This window comes from Temnothorax nylanderi, unplaced genomic scaffold (genome assembly GCF_030848795.1).
Source record: "Temnothorax nylanderi isolate EJ_2023f unplaced genomic scaffold, tnyl_v1.0 TNYL_tig0192_pilon, whole genome shotgun sequence".
NCBI lineage: Eukaryota > Metazoa > Arthropoda > Insecta > Hymenoptera > Formicidae > Temnothorax > Temnothorax nylanderi.
Window position 1 is genome coordinate 63,700 of NW_027249254.1, and position 21,301 is coordinate 85,000.

At 43.8% G+C, this 21,301-nt stretch overlaps 2 protein-coding genes and 1 long non-coding RNA gene across 3 annotated transcripts in view; 2 read left to right on the forward strand and 1 right to left on the reverse strand.

The window, feature by feature from the left end:
• Nucleotides 1-15,337: 15,337 nt before the first annotated feature.
• LOC139778677 (uncharacterized) lies at nucleotides 15,338-17,372 on the reverse strand. Its single transcript, XM_071716744.1, has 2 exons — nucleotides 15,496-17,372; nucleotides 15,338-15,437 (listed from the first exon to the last, which is right to left on the reverse strand). Exons 1-2 carry the CDS (start codon nucleotides 17,370-17,372, stop codon nucleotides 15,338-15,340), a joined length of 1,977 nt encoding a protein of 658 aa, XP_071572845.1.
• The window catches only part of LOC139778678 (uncharacterized), a gene marked incomplete at its 3' end in the record, with an annotated part of 10,123 nt that continues 4,205 nt past the window's right edge, over nucleotides 15,384-21,301 (forward strand). The window contains exons 1-2 of the mRNA XM_071716745.1: nucleotides 15,384-17,297; nucleotides 17,390-18,573. Coding sequence (XP_071572846.1) covers nucleotides 18,372-18,573 — 202 coding nt within the window. The remainder of the gene's footprint in view (nucleotides 17,298-17,389; nucleotides 18,574-21,301) is intronic.
• Nucleotides 19,075-19,885, forward strand: LOC139778684 (uncharacterized). Its single transcript, XR_011719638.1, has 2 exons — nucleotides 19,075-19,163; nucleotides 19,258-19,885. It is a non-coding gene; the product is annotated as an uncharacterized lncRNA (long non-coding RNA).

Sequence of the window (21,301 nt, forward strand, 5' to 3'; positions counted from 1 at the left end):
CTCGATTATTAGACTGCCCCCGACCGAAAGAGACGCACGATCGGACACCTCGGCCGACACTCAGAGCGAGAACCCCGGGAGAGGAGAATTCTCCCTGACCTCTTACGACAGCGACGTATTCGATCCGACCGAAGAGGATTATACCCCCCAGGCCAACAAAATGAGCCAGCAACGAGCTGCCCCGGCCATTGCACCACGCGAAAATATAACACCCGCGCAGATCGACGCGGAAATAAAGAGACTCAGACCCTCGGAAAACAGGCGACCGTCCGAAATGGACCAAAGCCGAGCCCCAGGGTCGGCACGAGCAGGCCCAGGAGCGCGGGACTCCGTGCTCAACGACGTCTTGAACATGATGCGCGACATGCAGGACCGCATGAACCGTGCGGAGGCCACAGAAAGAGGCCATGGAGGAAAGCCAAGGGCACTCGCAAGAGCAGCAGAAGGCCATTCTCGACAGCATCAAGGTGCAGGCCCTCCACAATTACCAGATCGGACTGCACGACGATATATAGATGCTGGTCCGAGCACAACGGTATCAGAGCCTACAAGAGGCAATAACCGGCGCCAGCGCCGAGGAAAAGGTTAGAGGTCCCTCCCCGCGGAACGGACAACCAGAAACCGAAACAAATTTAATCAGGAAAACGCGCGAAATGCGGGAAACGCGACCGTGCGATGCCACAAATGTGGAAAGACCGGCCATTACGGGCGAGATTGCCGTACGAGCCGGCAAGCAAACAAATTCTCGCTGCCGAGAGCAGACAAGTCCGGCGGCATAAACACAATAGAGTGCACCTACTGCAAGAAAGCAGGGCACAAACGGGACGAGTGTTGGTCGTTGAACGGGCGACCAAAAACAGAGCGACCGCGCCAACCGAAAAGGGACGCCACGAAACAGGCGCCCGTAAGCACGGTGAGAAAAAATAAGTCGCGAGAAACGAGCGACGAAACGTCCTCCAGCAGTAGCAGCGAAGAGGAAGAGAGGCCCAGGAAGAATAAGGCACGCGCCGCCGTGGAGTATCGAGTGACGCAGATAACGGGGAAGCATAAAATAGGCCCGTTGGACATGATAACTCTGCCCATCCAAGAGGCGGAAAAAGGAAAAATGGATCTACTACTAGATTCAGGAGCGACTTTGACCCTAATTAAAGTGGGAAACCTAAAAGGAAAAACGATGGTGCGTGAGGAAAAATTAGCGCTGATCGGCGTAACCGGACACCAGATCCACACGATCGGAAAAATAAAGGCGACAGTGGATCTCGGGAGCAAAAAGATACGCCACACTATGTATGTGGTGAAGGACGATTTCCCGATCGAATATGAAGGGATACTTGGAAACGACTTCCTGACAAAACATAAGGCCGAGATTTCCAACGCATCAAAACAACTGAAAATAGGTAAAGCCACATTTAAACTCCGTCCGTATCGGAAAGTAACCCTACCACCTCGCAGCGAAACCATCGTAGAAGCAGTCACAGACCACAACCGAGTAGGTATTATGCAAAGCGGCGAACCTGCCCCAGGAGTTTTCATAGGACATTGCCTGGTAAAACCCGTTGAATTTAATGCCCAATAAGCATACAAAACGTGACGGACAAGCCGGTCGAGATACTCACACCACACGTAACGTTAGAAGCTATGCCGGTGAATGACTCTGCCGACGTGCTCACATTACACGCGACCAAGGAACGCGAGTCCATTACCGCGCGACGCGAAAAATTACGCGAACAATTACAGACCGAGCATTTAAACGATGAAGAGCGAAAAGAAGTAGAAGAAATCTGCGACGAATTTTGCGATGTATGATTTTATTTAGACGGAGATAAGCTCAGCGCGACTACGGCTATACAACATGAAATAAATACGCGACCCGATAGAGCGCCGGTGAACGTGAGACCGTATCGGTTACCGGAGAAGCACAAAGCCGAAGTCAAGAAGCAAATTCAGAAAATGCTGGACGACGAGATAATCCGCCCCAGCGCGAGCCAATGGAACGCGCCTATATCGTAGTCCCGAAAAAACCTGACGCGTCTGGTAAAATCAGATGGCGAGTCGTAATAGACTTTAGAAAGGTAAACGACCTGACAATGGGAGACTCATTCCCCATGCCGAATATCACCGACATACTCGACCAATTAGGCAACGCGAAATACTTTACGGTGTTGGATCTAGCATCAGGATACCATCAAATCCCGATGCACGAAGACCATAAGGGCAAAACGGCATTTTCCACCCCGGACGGACATTTCGAGTTTAACCGAATGCCGTTCGGATTAAAAAACGCGCCGGCAGCATTCCAACGGCTGATGTACGCAGTACTAGCCGGACTATTAGGTTTGAAATGCTTCGTATATATCGACGACATTGTGATTTACGGAGCATCTCTGAAGGAACACCTAAAACATCTAATCGCGGTGTTAATCAGACTCCGCAAATTTAATTTAAAGCTACAGCCAAATAAATGCGCATTTCTGCGAAAAGAGGTCGTCTATCTAGGGCACGTGATTTCCGAAGGAGGAATATCACCGGACCCGTCCAAACTACAAGCGGTAAGAGAATTCCTGACACCCAGAAAAGTGAAAGACATTCAATCCTTCATCGGTCTAGCCCATGGTGGAAGAATACATGGTGTGCGCAAAACTCGTAAACCACGCCCCTTTTCAGCCTTTGGCGCAGGAAAAAACACAGGGCAGGCAACTGCGAAAAACAAAATGTTTAGCTTTGAAAGTTTGGTGCGACTGGTGTCTAAACATCCTTCTCGCACTCCCTGGTTATTCTCTTCTATCTTACTTGATCTTACTTTACTTCTGCATATGTCATTGTTGACATTCTCTGTCGAAACGTGAGCGTCGTGAAACGTGAAAAATCATTGAAAATGGTGCGCTGCATAGTGAAAAACTGTGAAAATAATTGCAGAACATGCACACCGGAGCAAGCAAATTTTCATAAATTACCGGATAACAAAATAATCCGTGAAGGATGGTTTTGGAGCATTGGAGAGGTTATATTGCCTTCGAACATCGTTAACGGTATGCCTCTGCATGATAAAATTTAAATTTGTTTATTTTGATATACTGTATCATGAAGTAACAAAAACTATATTGTTTGAAAGATCAGAAAAGTTTTGTAATGTATCTCTTTTATCTGTTATTTAAGCACGAATTTGCTCCGTACACTTTACTCCGGAATCTTTCATTCAATCGAAGAGAAAGAGAGGAGAAAATATTTTTAAAAGACGACTTTTGCCAACTGCTGTACCAACGTTGCATCTGGTAACAACAAACGAACAGTAAGTTGAATGTGTAATTTATTAAACAAAGCAAATATTGACGCTCCCTTTTTTAAGAATAATTATTAAGAATAATAAAGTTAACATAAACTATTAATATTCATACGCTTATGACAAGATGACTATGGATGTTGTTCCAAGAACCATGTGACAATGAAACTACATTCATATTTTCTTTATTAGGGCACATCACAAAGGCAATGTAAATTGTAACATTGTTAAGCGGACCTTTAATCGGCTCAAACGATGTCGACAAGCACATCTGTGAAAAACATGACTTTATCAACCCCAAATTCAGAGTTACGACGTTATTCGTTTAATGAAAATTTCACGGATGCGACTGTTGTAGAGAACAATTTCAAATGTGCAGACGATAATCTCCAAGAAGAAATAACTCTCACACAGGAATTATTTAAAAACATTATCAATATTACATACGATGAATTATTGGAGGATTCCGTCCATGAGAGAGATAATGACAGAAGTGACAATTTGGAAATCTTGGATGAAGATGAATGTGAGAATGAAAATGAAGAAAACGACTTGTGGAACTTTATGCAATGTGGTTTCAAAATCCAACATCAAGAGAAGGAATTAGTCAGCTGTACCAATAACAGCGATATAGTCCAAACAGCAGGACTGCAATATGTTGCGGGTTATGTAGCCCATCGCTTCATATCAAAATATCCATTTTTAGGAGAGCGTACAATCAACATTACTGACAATTCTCGTACGGAAGAATGTGACTGGGTAAAAACAGTTTCCAAAGAGTACCTAATTCATCCATCAGAGGAGCTCATGAATCTAAGCAAAGTTGTGGATGAATGCTTTGTAGCTTTCCACGGTAAAGGCTTTTCAACGGAAGACTATGTCATCCGAAAAGTTGTCTCCCTCGTTAAAAACTCTGGATACGATTCAAATTGGGTGCCTGAGGAAGTGCTACAATGCCTCGTTAGAACTCGCACATACATCAGAGTGAAGGAAATTAATAAAAAAGAAAATACAAGAAAGGAAGAAAAAAGGACAAAAAAGTTAAAAAAAATAAATGTTCTTTCTGCAAAAAGAAAGCGCAAATAAGCGCAATCTCGTCTACTCGAGAAAAAACAATGTACAATAACGTTTGTAATTTTGTATTAATTATGTAAATATATTTGACAGAAATGAAATAATGTATATAAATATGTGTACCTAAAAGTGAAATTTATAGTAATATTGTAATAAATTATATTTTTATTTAATACAACTCTCACTTTCTTAATTTCTAATGTTTCGAAACTTATGTTAGTATGCAAGAAGAAAAAGTTGTTTCAAGAAATGTTTCAAAATAATACCACACTGTCGAGAAAGGATTGAAAAACATGAAAACACTTACACTTACACTTATTAATTTTATTCGTGCAATTTCATTTTTAATATTGATATTTTTTAAATATTTTTTTTATATTAAAGTATGTATTAAGATGTAAAAAAAACAATAAAGATAACAAATAGTAAGAAGGAATACATTCGGGATTTAGAGGTTTCCATTTATGCAACAAACTGTCTACTTTTACATATATAATTTCACACGATTAACGATTTATCAATTAATGTCACATAATACACATTCGTACATATGTACATATGTAGTTGTATGTACATATGTTACAGTCTAGTCAGTCATAGTAAATTCTGCAATGTACCGCCACTTACATCCCTAGAATTCTAGGGATTTTTAAATGTTGGTAGACATATATTTTTTCGTGTCGCAATCAGAAAGAAACAATAGATTTTAGACAAAGAAAGAGTCGTTTTGCGCACACCATGTATTCTTCCACCATGGTCTAGCCGGATACTACCGCAAATTCATAGAAAACTTTTCAAAGATAGCAAAGCCTTTGACACGGCTTACGAAGAAAGGCGAGAAGTTTAATTGGTCAATGGAACAGCAAAATGCGTTCGACCTACTGAAAGAGAAATTAACGACGGCGCCCGTGTTAGATTACCCTGATTTCGACAAGGAATTCTTAGTGACGACGGACGCATCAGATTACGCCATCGGAGCCTTGCTGTCACAGGGGCCAGTAGGCCAAGACCGGCCGATCGCTTACGCAAGCAGAGTTTTATGCAAGGCGGAGCAGAATTACAATACAACTGAAAAGGAGCTACTAGCCATCGTGTGGGCGGTGAAACATTTCCGTCCCTATCTATATGGCATTAAATTCAAAATAATAACAGATCACAAGCCACTGATCTGGTTATTCAATGTAACCGACCCCGGTTCGAGATTGATCAGATGGAGGCTCAAGCTGGAAGAGTACGACTACGAAATTGTACATAAGGCCGGAAAGAATAATGTGAACGCCGACGCGCTGAGCCGAAATCCGATAGCGGAGGCATCAGCGATAAACGTAACGCAACAGGAAGACGACTCCCCGAGAGAGTACTCGGAGGAAGAAAAGCAGTAAATACTTTACGAATTTCACGACTCACCTACAGGAGGACACCAAGAAGTTACGCGTACGTTGAACCGGATCCGATTACAGCATAACTGGAGCGGTATAACACGAGACGTAGAGGCATACATAAGCAAATGCGAATATTGCCAAAAAAACAAACTAAGCCGAAAGACGAAAATGTCATTAATTATTACAGATACACCCGAGCGACCATTTGAGAAATGCGCGCTCGATATCGTAGGTCCACTAACTATCACGAATAATGGAAATAGATATATTCTCACATTTCAAGATAATCTAACAAAGTTCAGCAAGGCAATACCAGTGGAAAACCAGGAAGCAAATACAGTCGCGAAAGCTTTCGTCACGAAGGTAGTATTGGAACACGGGATACCGGAGAAAATTCTCACGGATCAAGGCACGAATTTTACAAGCGAAATGTTTAAAAACACGTGCAAACTACTAAAAATCGAAAAAATTCAGACGACGGCATACCATCCAGAAAGTAATGGAGCGTTGGAAAGATCACATCGCACTTTAGCAGAATACTTAAGGCATTATATAAACGAGGACCAAACCGATTGGGATGAATGGATACCCTATGCGATGTTCACTTATAACACGACGCCTTATACGACGACAGGATTCACGCCGTTCGAACTAGTCTACGGACATCGGGCTAACCGACAGCGTTATCAAAGCCCCCAAAATTGACATACTCATACGAAGACTACGCGCAAGAACTTCGAGAACAAATTCGCGCAACGAACCAAGTCGCAAGAGAACATACTAAGCAGGAAAAAGTAAAAGCAAAACAGCAATTTGACAAAAAGACTAACAAAGAAACATTTAGGGTAGGCGACAAGGTACTACTACATGACGAGACGGTACGACGCGGACGATCGAAAAAACTCGAGTTCCAATGGATTGGACCATACGTAATTGTCGAGAAACACAACGACGTGAACTACACAATTAAGATTAAAAGAAAGACGTTACGCGTCCACGCCAACCGTTTGAAGGCCTTTATCGAAAATTAAAAAAAAAGGCAGAGAGAAGAAGCATAAGCAAAAGGCATTACTAAAAACTCTCGCATACCAGCATTAAAACGGATACGACCTCGAGCAAGGCCCGGAGTTTGTGACCTCTCCGGCACCACCAAGACCGGGGCGGCAGCCTCCTCATCCCCTTCATTCGGGTCCACAACGTCAGCCCGGACTGGCTTATGCTCAAGCGGTGACATATTAACAAAGTAAAACGTTACGAAACTAACGACAGACTCAGACTGAAGCAATCCGACAAACGATAAAAGTAGCAACTCGCGGGAGACCGCGGTCAGCGAAAGATAGACTCCAAGAAAGTATTCCGATTACAGGATACCCATCATCGTGTTACACCTTGCAAGAGTGATGACACCCGAACCGATGCCATCGTACGAAGTAACATCATTTAACGATAAACCGGGACTTTATTTTGAGAAAATTGGAACCATGCAGTTAAAGGAAACCACGTGGAAATTAGTCATCAGAATCGACGTCGCGGCATTTGAAGTAAGGTACCATCTACTTCAAAAGTACATCGAACAGGTCAAAGGGCTATGCAACAACGGAGACGACAACAGCCGAGACGCATGCCACAACATTCTCCGCGTAACAGAAGACAGTAATACAAAACTGACGCAACTGCTATTACGATTACAAACCGTATATAAGATAACGACGAGTCGACGCGGATTAATAGATGCAATAGGCACAATAGGTAAAACCCTATTTGGAACAATGGACGCCGACGACGCACGACGGATACAAGAACAGTTAGAAACAATAAACAACCAGCAGAAAACAATACAGCACGCGGCGAAGCACCAAATAAAAATTGTAAACGCCACGTTAGGACATATAGAGACTTTAGAACAGACACTAAGCAAGAACGAAAATCTAATAGCGAACGTCACGAGACGAGTACAACAACGAGTAGCAAAAATAGTACGCCGTGAAGAACTAGACGAACACCTGTTAGTAGTAAGCACGATAACAGCTAAACTAGTAAACGACGTAGAAGACACTCTAGAATACCTTACCTATGCGAAACACGGCATAATTCTCGCGCGACTATTGCCACTCGAAACTTTAGTATCGGAATTAAAAGAAGCGACGACCCACCTATCCCGAGGGGCGCACTTCCCTTTCAAAATACAAATAGACAATTGGAATACCATCGAAAAGTTTGTAAAAATAAATGCCTACTATGACAACCCCAACGTCTACACGATCCTAACATTCCCAATTATTACATACCCCAATTATGAAATCGTGCGAGCAACCCCCCTGCCGGTGTACGACAATAAAAATATATTTATAATTCCTAAAATCTCTCACACTCTATTAGCTATAAACAAAGAAAACCGAAATTATCTGACACTGAACGAAAGCGATTTAGATAAATGCACGCACACCGACACGACCTTTGTATGCGATGTGTGTAAGCTACCCCGTATATTTCGTAACAGCGCACGCACCCTGCGAGGTGCAGATTTATATCCAAGCACAAAGAAATAATTGCGAGCGACGCCACATTCTGTCAAATGTGACACTCTGGATAACTTTAGCAGAACAGCAGGCATGGCTGTTTTCTACCCCAGGTAAACAACAGGTAACTATACAGTGTAAGGATCAAGCCGAAAAGAAAATTGAAATAAATAGAACCGGAAAAATTAAGCTAGACGAAAATTGTAGTATAAAACAAATAATAACGAAAAACTTCATACCTCAGTTTTTCTTTTTCCACGGGGAAAGGGATGTTGTAATACGGAAGTCAAGTTGGCCTAGTTGCGACACCGAGCTGCCAGCGCGAGTTCCGGCTATTGCCAAATACACCTGAGGTGGCATTCCGGGCGTCACCAGGTCACCAGGCTCCGGCTATTGTCAAATACATCTGAGGTGGCATTCCGGGCGTCACCCGGTTGCCAGGCTACTGACCTGAGCCCGGAAGCAAAAGCGCTGACAGCTGAGTCGACAACGAGGAAGCGACTCCGAGCAATAAAAGGCTCGCCCTTCCGATAAGCGCGGGCAGTCTAATAACCGAGCGCGTATCGCGAGACCACGTACCGTTAGTCCGTGAATTAATCTTAAGCCCGCAAGTCAGGGTGTTAGAATAAGTGAACAAGTGTAATTGTGAATAAGCCTTTTTAATTATACTCCACGCTACAACCAATCAAATCTGTGAGTGTTCTTTCATCCTCCCGCGGATCCAACAAACCCAGTGCCGGCCCTGAGACCAATATCACGGCGCGGCACGACAACACAAACTACACTTTTCCATAGTTTTGGTCAATTTTAACCGCGGCCACTTTTTTTCATATAATTAGTGCGTGGTCCTTTATATGGATAGATCCATTATAGAGAATATATTCATATATGATTATCTTTAACCTTATAAATATACTTTTACATGATCACTCATGATAATATACTAGTATATAAGACCATATATGACTATATAAAGTTATACTTAAAGAGGTTTAGCCATATAATATTGTTCAAGATTATATTTCCATTTCTTATATGACCATATATAATTATATATCTACTAATATGAACAAATAAGAGGTATTTTTTCCCGTAATTAAATCACACAATTTTTAAATAAAATTATTATATATTTAATTATTTATATAGGTTACATTAACGTTACATCAATTCATAAAGCGCGCCCCGGGAAAAAAGAATTAGATCTGCCGAGATATGACCAGATCTAGTTCATCAAATCTGGCCAGATATAATTTGATCTGGAAATTGTCTCGATCTGGCCAGATCTGAACAGATATAACCAGCCAAAAATAATAAAATGTTCCGCCAATATAGATTAACAATAATAAGAGGTTTTATTTCGACTCAATTGGCTATTATATAAAGTTGACACAAACGTTACGACGTTTCGATCCTTGGTTCGGATACTTATCAAGTTAAGAAAAAAGAACCATCACTTTCACATTAAACCCATGAAGATTTTTGCCGAAAAAATCATAAGTGTAAGATGTAGAATGTCGATGGTAGCGACTTGAATTGATGCAGTATAAATACGAAAATTAAAACCATTATGTCGTTGTAAGAAGTAGCGCACGTATCGTCGAAGCAAGCATGTTCATGCAACTAACATCAAGAGACACGGTACCCAGATAGCACAGGACATCCCGAGGACGTCCGTTTTATGTCCATTTTACGTCCGCAAGTCCATGGACATAAAATGGACGTTCAACGGATGTCCGTTGTTGGACATCCGTCAGTAACCCATATTTGGACGTCCATAGGATGTCCAATTTTTGGACATCCGTCAGTAACCCATATTTGGACGTCCATGGATGTCTGGTAGTGGACCTCATAGGCCGGTATTCATAGTCTTCAAGATCGTCTTAAGTAATGTCTTAAGACGCTAATACGGCTCTGTGATTGGTTCATGACATCTTAAGATTGAACTTAAGACGGTCTTAAATAACTATGAATACCGGCCAATAGAGATATAAGAATAGAGTGCGCGAGTCATATGCTAGCACGTAAGAGGCTGCGATATAGGAATAGAAAAAGAACGCTGCATGCGAAACAAAGACAGAAGGGGCCCATGCGCAGCTTTCTCTTTCTTTTCTGCGCAGCTTTCTTTTTCTATTCCTCTATCGCTTTTTCAGCTTGCTCGCGCACTCTATTCTTATATCTCTATGGTGGACCTCAATGTTTCGCGCGCGCATTTGTCGTCTTTTGTCTCTTGACTCGGCCTCTACGCGCTGCTCCGTCTCATCGAAAAGGCGGTAACCGCCTCGTCCTTAGTGAAGAAGTCTTAGTGGTGTCACGTTTTGGCGAATATAGTTATAAAGTTTAACATTTACTTGCAGTAAAATTGTAAGTATCTTAATAATAAATAAAGTTGTATATTATATGTGAAAATAATGGCTTTGATTTGAAAAAAAATCGGTCGGTTATAAATACGCAGTAGAATTATTGGTTATATTTACAACGCAGATACAATCCGGTGTAGTAAAGTATACATATATACTTATATTTTCTCATCGATCTATGTATTTAGATCAATGCAATAGACTCTCTGCCCTACGCGTCACTTCGTCTCATCGGTCTCATCGAAGAGCCGGCTGGAGCCGGCAACCGCCTTGTCCTCCTTCGTTTCGCGTTTCGTCGAATATACAATTGTAAGTTTAACATTTATTACTTGCAATAAAACGGTTATAAGCAGCCTTTATTAAAATTTTATATACGTGAATAATATATGGTTTTAAGTATGATAAAGAAAATTCGGTTATGAATACGCAGTAGAATTATATAGCTATAAATTAGGTCTTTATTTTGTAAGTACAACGCAGATTGTACAGTCCGGTGCAGTGAAGTTTTATTAATTATTTTCTCCTTTTTGTCTTTTTTTGCCTCTCAGCGCCTACCTCTATCCGTCGCCCCGTCTCATCGAAAAGCCGGCAACCGCCTTGCCCTCATCTTTCGTTTCGTATTTTGCCGCTTATTTTGTACAAGTTCTACAATCCAAGTGAGTATCATAAATGATATATTATAGTTCTTAAAAATGCCTAAAATAAAAAGAAAATATTATGAACGTGCAAAAGAGATAGCTGATGCATCTATTGATATCGTGCAGTCTGTTTGTGATACATCTTCAATAGCAAGTATTAATAATGTATCATCATTAATGCCTCAGAAAGATTAACTAAACACGACTTACTCAAATGGTTTGGATAAAAATGTATTGCAAACATGTGCCGTTGATAATGATAATTATGATAATGATAATTACGATAACGATAATGATAATTATGATAACAATAATTATGAACTAATAAATAATGATGAGAGAGAAGAGGCCCTTGATAGCGACAGTACTAATGATGAAGATGATATTGATAGCTATATTAATGATGATGGTACAGTTAATCCCAATTTTTTTAAATAATTTTGAACGTCGTGAGAATGATTTTGTAAGTACATCACAATTCTTGCAAGGATGGGCTGTTAGAAATCGAGTAACTCATGTCGCACTAAATGAATTGTTAGAACATATGAAATCAAAATATCCAGAACTCCCTCGAGATGCCCGTACTTTATTAGGCACTCCGAGAAAAGTAAATGCAGATGATGTTGAACCGGGACGTTATTATCATTTTGGCATAAGTCATTGCGTGGAAAAACTTGTAAAAACATCGTATTCTTTTCAAAATTCACAAATAATCGAAATTATCATAAATATTGACGGTTTACCTTTGTCTAAAAGTTCCGGGAGTCAAGTGTATCCTATTTTATGCAGTTTGGCTGATAATTATAACAATGTTGGCATTATTGGAATTTATCATGGGCATGAAAAGCCTGCGGAGGCTAATAGTTTTTTACAACGTTTCGTGAATGAAGCTCAAGATTTAATTAGTAATGGTATAACAGTTAATAGAATAACTTATCCGTTTAAAATTAAAGCTTTTATTTGTAATGTACCAGCTAAATCTTTTATAAAATATACAAAAGGTCATTCGGGTTTTTATTCGTGTTCAAAATGTGAAGCTAAAGGCGAGTATTATCTTAATAGAGTGTGCTTTCCGTATTTAGAACTTTTCAATCTAAGAACAGATGAAGAATTCAGACTAAAATCACAGCCAGGTCACCATAATGGTACATCAATATTAGAATTAATTCCGAATATAGATATGGTACTTGGTTTTCCATCAGATCCAATGCATTGTATTTTCTTGGGAGAAGCTAAAAAAATAGTTCTTTTATGATGTCATGGAACATCTCGTGCTAAATTATCATCGCAACAAAAATCAATAATATCAACGTTATTAGAAGAGCAAAAATGTAACATACCATGTGAGTTTAATAGAAAACCAAGATCATTATTAGAAAGTAAAAGATGGAAAGCCACAGAATATAGGACATTTTTGTTATATACAGGGCTGATCGTATTAAAATCTATACTAAGTCATGATAAATATTTAAATTTTATATAACTTTACATATAGCTATCACTATTTTATCTAGTTTAAAGCATATTGAACTGTATTTAGATTATGCTAAATTATTATTACGATACTACGTTGAAACATTTATTATTCTGTACGGTAAAGAAAATGCATCGCATAATACACATAATTTATTACATCTTTGTGATGACGTGAAAAAATTTGGAATATTGCAAAATTTCAGCGCTTTCCCATATGAAAATTATATGCAATCGATATTGAGAATGATACGTAAAAATGATAAGCCTTTGGAGCAAATTGTTTGCCGGATAAGCGAACAAAATAATTATATAAATCCTAATTTAAACTTAATACAATGCAATAAACCTCAATTATTAAATCCGCATTTCAATGGTCCGCTTATCAATTGTCACAATTATAATCAGTTTGCTAAAGTAGTATTTGAAAAATTTTTATTAACAAATAAAGAACCAGATAATTGTTGTTGTTTGTTGGATGGAAGTATTGTAACTATTTTGAATTTTGCTTCTAATAACGAGAATATCATTGTAATTGGAAAGAAGTACAAGACACCTAAAGATTTTTATACGGAACCCTGCAAATCTTCCAAATTAAATATTTATAAAGTACGTGATCTCGGCAATTTACAGACTTGGAATTTGAATCAAATCGCGAATAAATGTGTTAGATTAAAATACAAGGAGACGTACATTATTTTTCCACTTTTACATGCACAATCATAGATAACAAAAGCCTTTGCTTCAGTAATATTTGTCTTATAAACTTAAGTAATATTAAATCCTTCTTTTTCTTTTGCTACTGTAAATTGTAATAATATTTTTCATGGTTGTGCGAGAGTGCGCGGATGCGCGTTTAATGGCGCGAGGAAGACGACCACGAGGAAAGCGGTTCACACAAATCAAATACGTATAAGTCCAATAAAATAAGTATATTACAATAAAGTCTCAATATGTACAATGGATACAGTGTTCCTTTACTTTTAGCAAAGCAAGAAGCCGTAAACGCGCGCACAGATGTTAGTACGGCATGCAGCGGTGGTGAAAGCGTGTTCGCGAAGCGCGATAGCAAAGAGCGAACTCAAAGCGGTGTATACAGCGGTGTTAGCTAGCGTAGTTAAGCGGTTTAGCGAGCGGAGATTCTGTGCGATGGACTTTCGACAAAGAGCCCGGTGCGCGACGAAGCAAGCTCTTTTATACGGGAGCTTCTTCTCGCAATAACCAATTGTTTCGAAGCGTTGTCGGTGACCTCCGATTTTCCCTTGTGATTGGCGGCAAAGGGCTATGGCACGCATTGAGTCGCACCTGATTGGCAATCGGCTGCCTACGTCACCGCATCGCGTCGACGCGAGCCGAAACATTGCTAACCGGCCGTTAGCAATGTTGTTGTTTGTCACACCGGTGACTGTTTATAGCGTGGGTTTCTTCATCGCGCAAGGACATGAAAACAACGTTTTGGAAACGTCTTGAAAGGTATCGATTGCGAAATGCCTTTAGAGAAGCCCACGTTATAATGCAAAGTATTCAGAACTTACATATTCGGATTAGGATTTTTATTGAAACGATGAGCTTACAATACAGAGAAGGCACGCGCATTGTGCCCTTTCATTTGACGAGACTGATGCACGCTATGATGCACTCGTGATCTCAAACATTCCCGCCCGCCTAGGCCTTACGTGACGAGACGGACAGGAAACGGAAGCCTATCAGGTGTCGCGGTAACTGCATTGATTTATTATCGATGGGCGCGATGGATCGCGGCGCGCGCGAGCGACGGCACGACGGCGCTGCGCGACGACACGCGGAGCATGCAATGATCACGTGTTTCGCCGCGAGTGTGATTTCGGGCGCATCGTAAGCAGCGAAAACGCGAGTAAGTACGCGAGTGAATTACCGTGTGACGCGTGGGTGCAGTGATCGGTGAAGTGAACATTTTAGTGCACCGTGATCGCAGGACGTGGTGGCAGAAGGCCATGAGCAATTAAGCGTTGGCTACGCACCTGACAAAGTGCAACCGGTAAGTCGATAAATGCGAATCGACACGACGTGAAACGCGATAAGTGAGTAATATCGCGAAAAGACGGACAGAAATATACGTACGAAGATGAACAGCGATAAACGCGCGAGAAAGCGAACAGTAATAACGCGAGAAAAGATACGCGAGAAACCGGGTGGTTTTCTGTGGCTCACGTATCCTCAACGGTGGTGGTGGTGTCGGTGGTCCCAGGAAGCCGCCCAGGAGTTGGCTGCGGGGTGAAACAGTGCGGTCGGCCGTGATGGCATAGATCTCCTCCAAGTAGTGGATTGAGTGCCTGGTCTTGTTCTGCCGGTGTGAGTGTCCGCGCCTGATCGTCCGGACAGTGATCGTCGGTGCGGCAGGTGGTGCGTCGCCATCGCAGACACCGCGCGGTGTAGCGTGGAAGACGGTGTAGCGAGGAGCCTCGAGAGAGGGTGTCGGTCTCCGGTTCGATCTTCCCGACGGCGGATTGAACGACGCCTGTCTTCCGCCGGGATGCGTGACCCTGTGGTCCAGAGGATTGGAGCTGTGGACAGGCTCAAAGTGTTGCGAGCGTGTCGCGTTAAGTTGGTGACCAAAGCGGCCGCGGACAGTTTACGTGGGAGCCCGCCCGCCGTGCAGGGTTCGCGCAGTCGGGTTGTACGGCGATCGCGTCGTCGACCGGGTCTTCTCCGGGCACGACATCGTCAACGGACTTGCGGGTTTCGGCGAGGTTCTTCGGCGGTGATGAGACCGGCCGTCGGACGACGTACCGGCCAGCGGATGTGCGCTCGTGGGTGTGCACGGAGTGTCGCTCGCACTCCTCTTCCTCGGGAGTGAGCGTGACGAAAGCGGAGTGAGCTTGGCGTGAGCTACGGTGACCAAGGAGGGTGGTCGCGCCGCAGCCCCCTGACAGAATCCATCCCAGGATGGTTTTCTGCGCGATCGGCGTTTGCGGTGTGCCTCGGCGGAGACCATCCTCCAGGATGGTCGAGCACACCTCAGCGCCTAAAAGCAGCTCGACTGGATCGTTGTCGGCGAAACGAGGATCGGCTAGCGGAAGTCCCTGCAGATGAGGCCACGTGGTGCTGCACTTGATCGCGGAGCCCTGGTACAGGGAGAGACGCGGAAGCACAAACGCGACGGCGGTGAGCGCGGCTCCGGTGGTCGAAGACGTGAGACTCAACGACACTTTGCCCCGAGTGGATCCGGATTGTGAGCCGCCGATACCGAAGATCGACATTCGGGTGCGCGATCGCGGCAGGCGCAGCCGCTGCACCAGGGACTCCGACACGATCGACACTTCGGAGCCTTGGTCGATGAGAGCTCGAACCTCGTGTGGATTTCCGTGACGGTCGGCAACGATCACGCGCGCGGTCGCGAGGAGGATCGCTTTGCGGTCGTCGGCCTTTCCGACGGCGGAAAGCGCGCTGACTTCAGCGGCGGGTTGCGGCTCGGAGACGTATGCGTCGTGGAGCATCGAGTGGTGACGCGAATTACACGTCATGCAGTTCCTGGTGGACTGACACCGTGCCACCAAATGGTTGCCGAGACAATTAAAGCACAGCTTGTTGGTCTCGGCCACTGACAGTCGTTCACTGGCTGACTTGGCCTTGAATTCGGGGCACCCCATGAGTGAGTGCCTTTCGGTGCAGAGTGGACACTGTGAAGGCTCAGTGCGCTGCGCGGCGTGCGCTTTTGCAAAACGTGATGGCTCACTTGAGTTTGTGACAGTGTTCTTCGGGTTCGCGGCGTTCAACGTGAGAATACGTCTTGTGATGAAGTTCATCAGAGTGTCGTGACTCGGCGGTTCGAAGAAGTCTCCCGAGGAGGATTCCCACTCCAGACGCGTTCGCGAGTCGAACAGTTCAACGACGAGGTGGTTGAACAGATCCATGCCGTGCGAGTCGATGGGTCTTCCTATGCTCTCCTGAGCGTTGACGGCGGAAATGACAGCGTTATGGACGCGGCTGAGCTTATCGGCGGTGGCAGCTTTCATCTTCGCCACGGCGGTAAACGTGGCGAAGTTGGAGCGTATCAGCTCCCTCTTATTTTTGTAGTGTTTGCAGAGGATCGCCCACGCGCGATTGTAATTTTCGCCAGTGATTGTTAACGACCGTATCAAATTTTCAGCTGACCCTTGGAGGCACGAGCGAAGGTAATGCAGCCGTTCAACGTGCGAGATGGACGAATTGTCGCCGATGACCGACCGAAAGAGATCGCGGAAGGACGGCCAATCCTCGTAGGCACCCGAAAATTTCGGCAAGTTTATACGGGGCAGCGAGGTTCTCGACGCGCGGTCGCCCCCCTGCTCTGGCAGCGTGGAAGACGTGGACGATGACGCGATTTTGTAGCGGTTTGCCAGTTCGGACAAGACGCTACGCTGAAGCACGTAAGCACTCTCGGCTTGGTCGAGTAAGTCTAATTTGGCGTACTCACTCTCAGCGTAGCGGTCCTTGTAGCAGGCTCGAACGAGGTCATGCTGACTCTCGAACTTGGCCCAATGGTCGTCGAGGAGGCGAATGCGAGTCTCGATGGCAGAGAGGGTGATGTTCGCCTGACCCATCTTCTTCAGGTTGTCGACGGCTTTGGAGATGCGTACGAAGAGTTTGTGTTGGCTGTTCAGCATGGCGCTCTGGTCAAGACTCATGGTGTCTTCTGTTTTAGGCACTCCCGATCGCGGTTGCCGGCGATGATCCGGCTCGAAGGACCAGAAAATGTGCGAGAGTGCGCGGATGCGCGTTTAATGGCGCGAGGAAGACGACCACGAGGAAAGCGGTTCACACAAATCAAATACGTATAAGTCCAATAAAATAAGTATATTACAATAAGGTCTCAATATGTACAATGGATACAGTGTTCCTTTACTTTTAGCAAAGCAAGAAGCCGTAAACGCGCGCACAGATGTTAGTACGGCATGCAGCGGTGGTGAAAGCGTGTTCGCGAAGCGCGATAGCGAAGAGCGAACTCAAAGCGGTGTATACAGCGGTGTTAGCTAGCGTAGTTAAGCGGTTTAGCGAGCGGAGATTCTGTGCGATGGACTTTCGACAAAGAGCCCGGTGCGCGACGAAGCAAGCTCTTTTATACGGGAGCTTCTTCTCGCAATAACCAATTGTTTCGAAGCGTTGTCGGTGACCTCCGATTTTCCCTTGTGATTGGCGGCAAAGGGCTATGGCACGCATTGAGTCGCACCTGATTGGCAATCGGCTGCCTACGTCACCGCAACGCGTCGACGCGAGCCGAAACATTGCTAACCGGCCGTTAGCAATGTTGTTGTTTGTCACACCGGTGACTGTTTATAGCGTGGGTTTCTCCATCGCGCAAGGACATGAAAACAACGTTTTGGAAACGTCTTGAAAGGTATCGATTGCGAAATGCCTTTAGAGAAGCCTACGTTATAATGCAAAGTATTCAGAACTTACATATTCGGATTAGGATTTTTATTGAAACGATGAGCTTACAATACAGAGAAGGCACGCGCATTGTGCCCTTTCATTTGACGAGACCGATGCACGCTATGATGCACTCGTGATCTCAAACAATGGTTAATGCTTAACATGGTACATCAAAAGACGCATTAGTTTTTCGTAGAACTATTTTTACAATTTGTGACAGAAAGTTGCGCTTTACCTTTTATATTTGTCTAGAAATGGAGAAACCGACGTGGACAATTGTACAGTTTTCTGAAGATAATACCGTTGAAGCGGTACCATCAACTTGGATAGAACACAATAAGTGTTACTGGCCTCCATTTAAAAATGAGAAAGTTATCGCAGCAATAAGGAAAAATGCAGAACGTAATACATGTTGGCCATGTTACGATATCATCACATTTTGGAATAGCACGTACGGTTAGTAATATTTCACTTAAAAAATAAATGTTTAATATTAATTTCCTACAAATAAAGTAATGTAGGGGAGACCGGGGCTAAACCGCCAGTTTTTTTTCGGTGCCGATTTTTAACAAGAAAATAAATAATTTTAGTTAAATGTGGTATACCACTGTAAAGAGTGAACCTTTAGCTACAAAATTTATATAGGAAATTTTTATTTATGTTGCTTTGTTTAACCGGTATAGAGCAAAAACGACAACGGTGGAAAAATTGAAATCTCAAAAATGCCGGGGTTGAACCGCCACCCCCCCGGGGCTAATCCGCCACATTGCATTTTCAATACATATACGTAGGAGAGACCGGGGCAATTCGTGACAATACGAAAAATTTCCCGCGCGGATAACTTCTATGCATTTGCTGGTAGAAACCTGTATTACAGACCATAGATGGGTCTAATGGTCCTCTATATTAGAACAAAATTCGGTGTGCGTATCTACAATGTTTCGTTGTCAGTGGCGGAAAAAGAGTTTACCTCGTGTAAAAGTAAATTTTTGAATCCACGGATATTTTGTGTTCAATACGAAGCAATTGCTTCCAGATTTGAAACGGTAAGTTTTACTTGTTCACCTGGCATTTACACACACATGTGTAACGCAGATTGCATGCATTTATTTCTTGTCTGGGTTTTTCGGACCACGAAAGATAAAAAATGACGCTGGGGCATTTCGTGACATGACCGCCTGGGGTAATTCGTGACACATTGCGTGAACAATCCTGGGAAAACGATGACGATATATGACATCCCTTCGATCGTCACCGATTCTTTGCCTTTAGCCACAACAAGTACAAACATCAGGGCCGGATTCAAAGCAGCAGGAATCTTTCCTTTCAATCCTGACGTTTTTGGTGAAATCGATTTTTTACCCGGTCAAGTCACTGATCGAGGATGGAATGGAGATGACCAACCACAGCCAGGTACCTCAACTGAAAATGATGTGTCAAGGGCCTCAAACAATCCCTTCGATCGTTTCCAAAAGCGGGCAAAAGGAAAGTCACGACAAGAGAACGAAAACGAAAGAGAAGTGCAATTTTGACTGACGCTAATGAACTCGATGCACTTGTTGACGAAAATGACGAAAGAGTACAAAATAAAAAAAAAGAATATAAGAATCAAGCTCCCCAAGAAACAGCCAGCTTGCAGAGGACGTGGACGCCCGAGAAAGGTCGTTACTCGCAGTTCGGAAAACGACGAAAGCGAAGCCTAACGATTTTTTGCCCTCCCTATTCCATTTAATGTACAATTTGATTAATAAAAACCTTTTTTGAGTGAGTAAGTGTACGTTTTGATATAAATCATGAAAATAGGACGAATTCGGATATTGAAACCCGTTGAAAGAAGAATTGTCACGAATTGCCCCGTGCCTTGTCACGATTTACCCCGGTATTGGGGCAATTCGTGACACGAGACAAAGTGAGGCATTTCGTGTTCTACTTTAAAAGTAATATGATGAAAAAACACAAATAAATATTTTTTGAAAACTAGAAGGTTGCACGATGAAAAAACCGGCTAAAACGTATTTTTATCTCAAATACTTATCTCAGAAAAAATTCAAAACCAAAAAATGTCACGATTTGCCCCGGTCTCTCCTACATCTAATCCTGAAAAATGATAGGATACATTTTAATAATTGTTTTTTAAGAGAAAAATATAAAAATTTATTTAAAATTTTTATGCAAAACATTATTAAAAAATAATTGTTTTACCTATTCCATAAAACAATTTAGGCACGTGAATACAGAGGTTAACCAAATCGTAAACTCCCCAACGGCACGTCACATTGTCAACGCGGGCAACCACGGGAAATACGCGTGACGGCGTTCCGGTGCCATAGGATCAGCGCGGACCCTCGAGCAACCTAACCAAGCCGCGTTTCTCGCGGGGGAGCGATAAATAGCGACAGGGGGGTTAGAAAAGCTCGCGGTGGAGCGCGACCATTTTACCGACTCGACGGCGTCCTCGCGCCGATTCCTCGACGCGCCGACAACGACGACGACGACGGCCATGACCACCACGACGACGACGGCCACGACCACCACCACGACGACGGCCACGACCACCACGACGACAACGGCCACGACCACCACGACGACGACGACGACGACGACGATGACCACCACGACGACGACGACGACGACGATGACCACCACCGACACCACCACCACTATAACGGCGGCGACAATGACGCCGAGACGATGCGGCGAACGCTGGACGATGCGGTCGCACGCGCGACTGTCATTGACACAACGACCAACAACGACGATTTACCGCGGCCGGGAGTCGGGACGATCTACAGCGCGCGCGGCATGTCAACTCTCGCGCGGAAATCGCGGGATCTCAGAGCCGTGCCGTGCCTCGCCGTACCTCGCCGACGTGCCGTGGGCGTGAGCGATCTCGAAAACAACGGTCCGCCATCTTTTCGGTCGGCCAAAACACCCGTTTTGCGACGATACGTGCGTACCATTTCCCTCCTACACAAACTGACGCACGTGCAAGGAAAGACAGAATCACGCTCGAGGGAAACCTAACCTGAAATCGCCGTGAGCTGAAGTCGTGCGCCCGGCGCGCCACAGTGACGAGACTGGCGGACCAGCCGCGGGTGCTTACTGGCGGATAAGCCCCAAACATAAGTTTCAGGTTTGATCGCCCACGAAATATTAGACATCAACGATAATGAAAAAACTACAC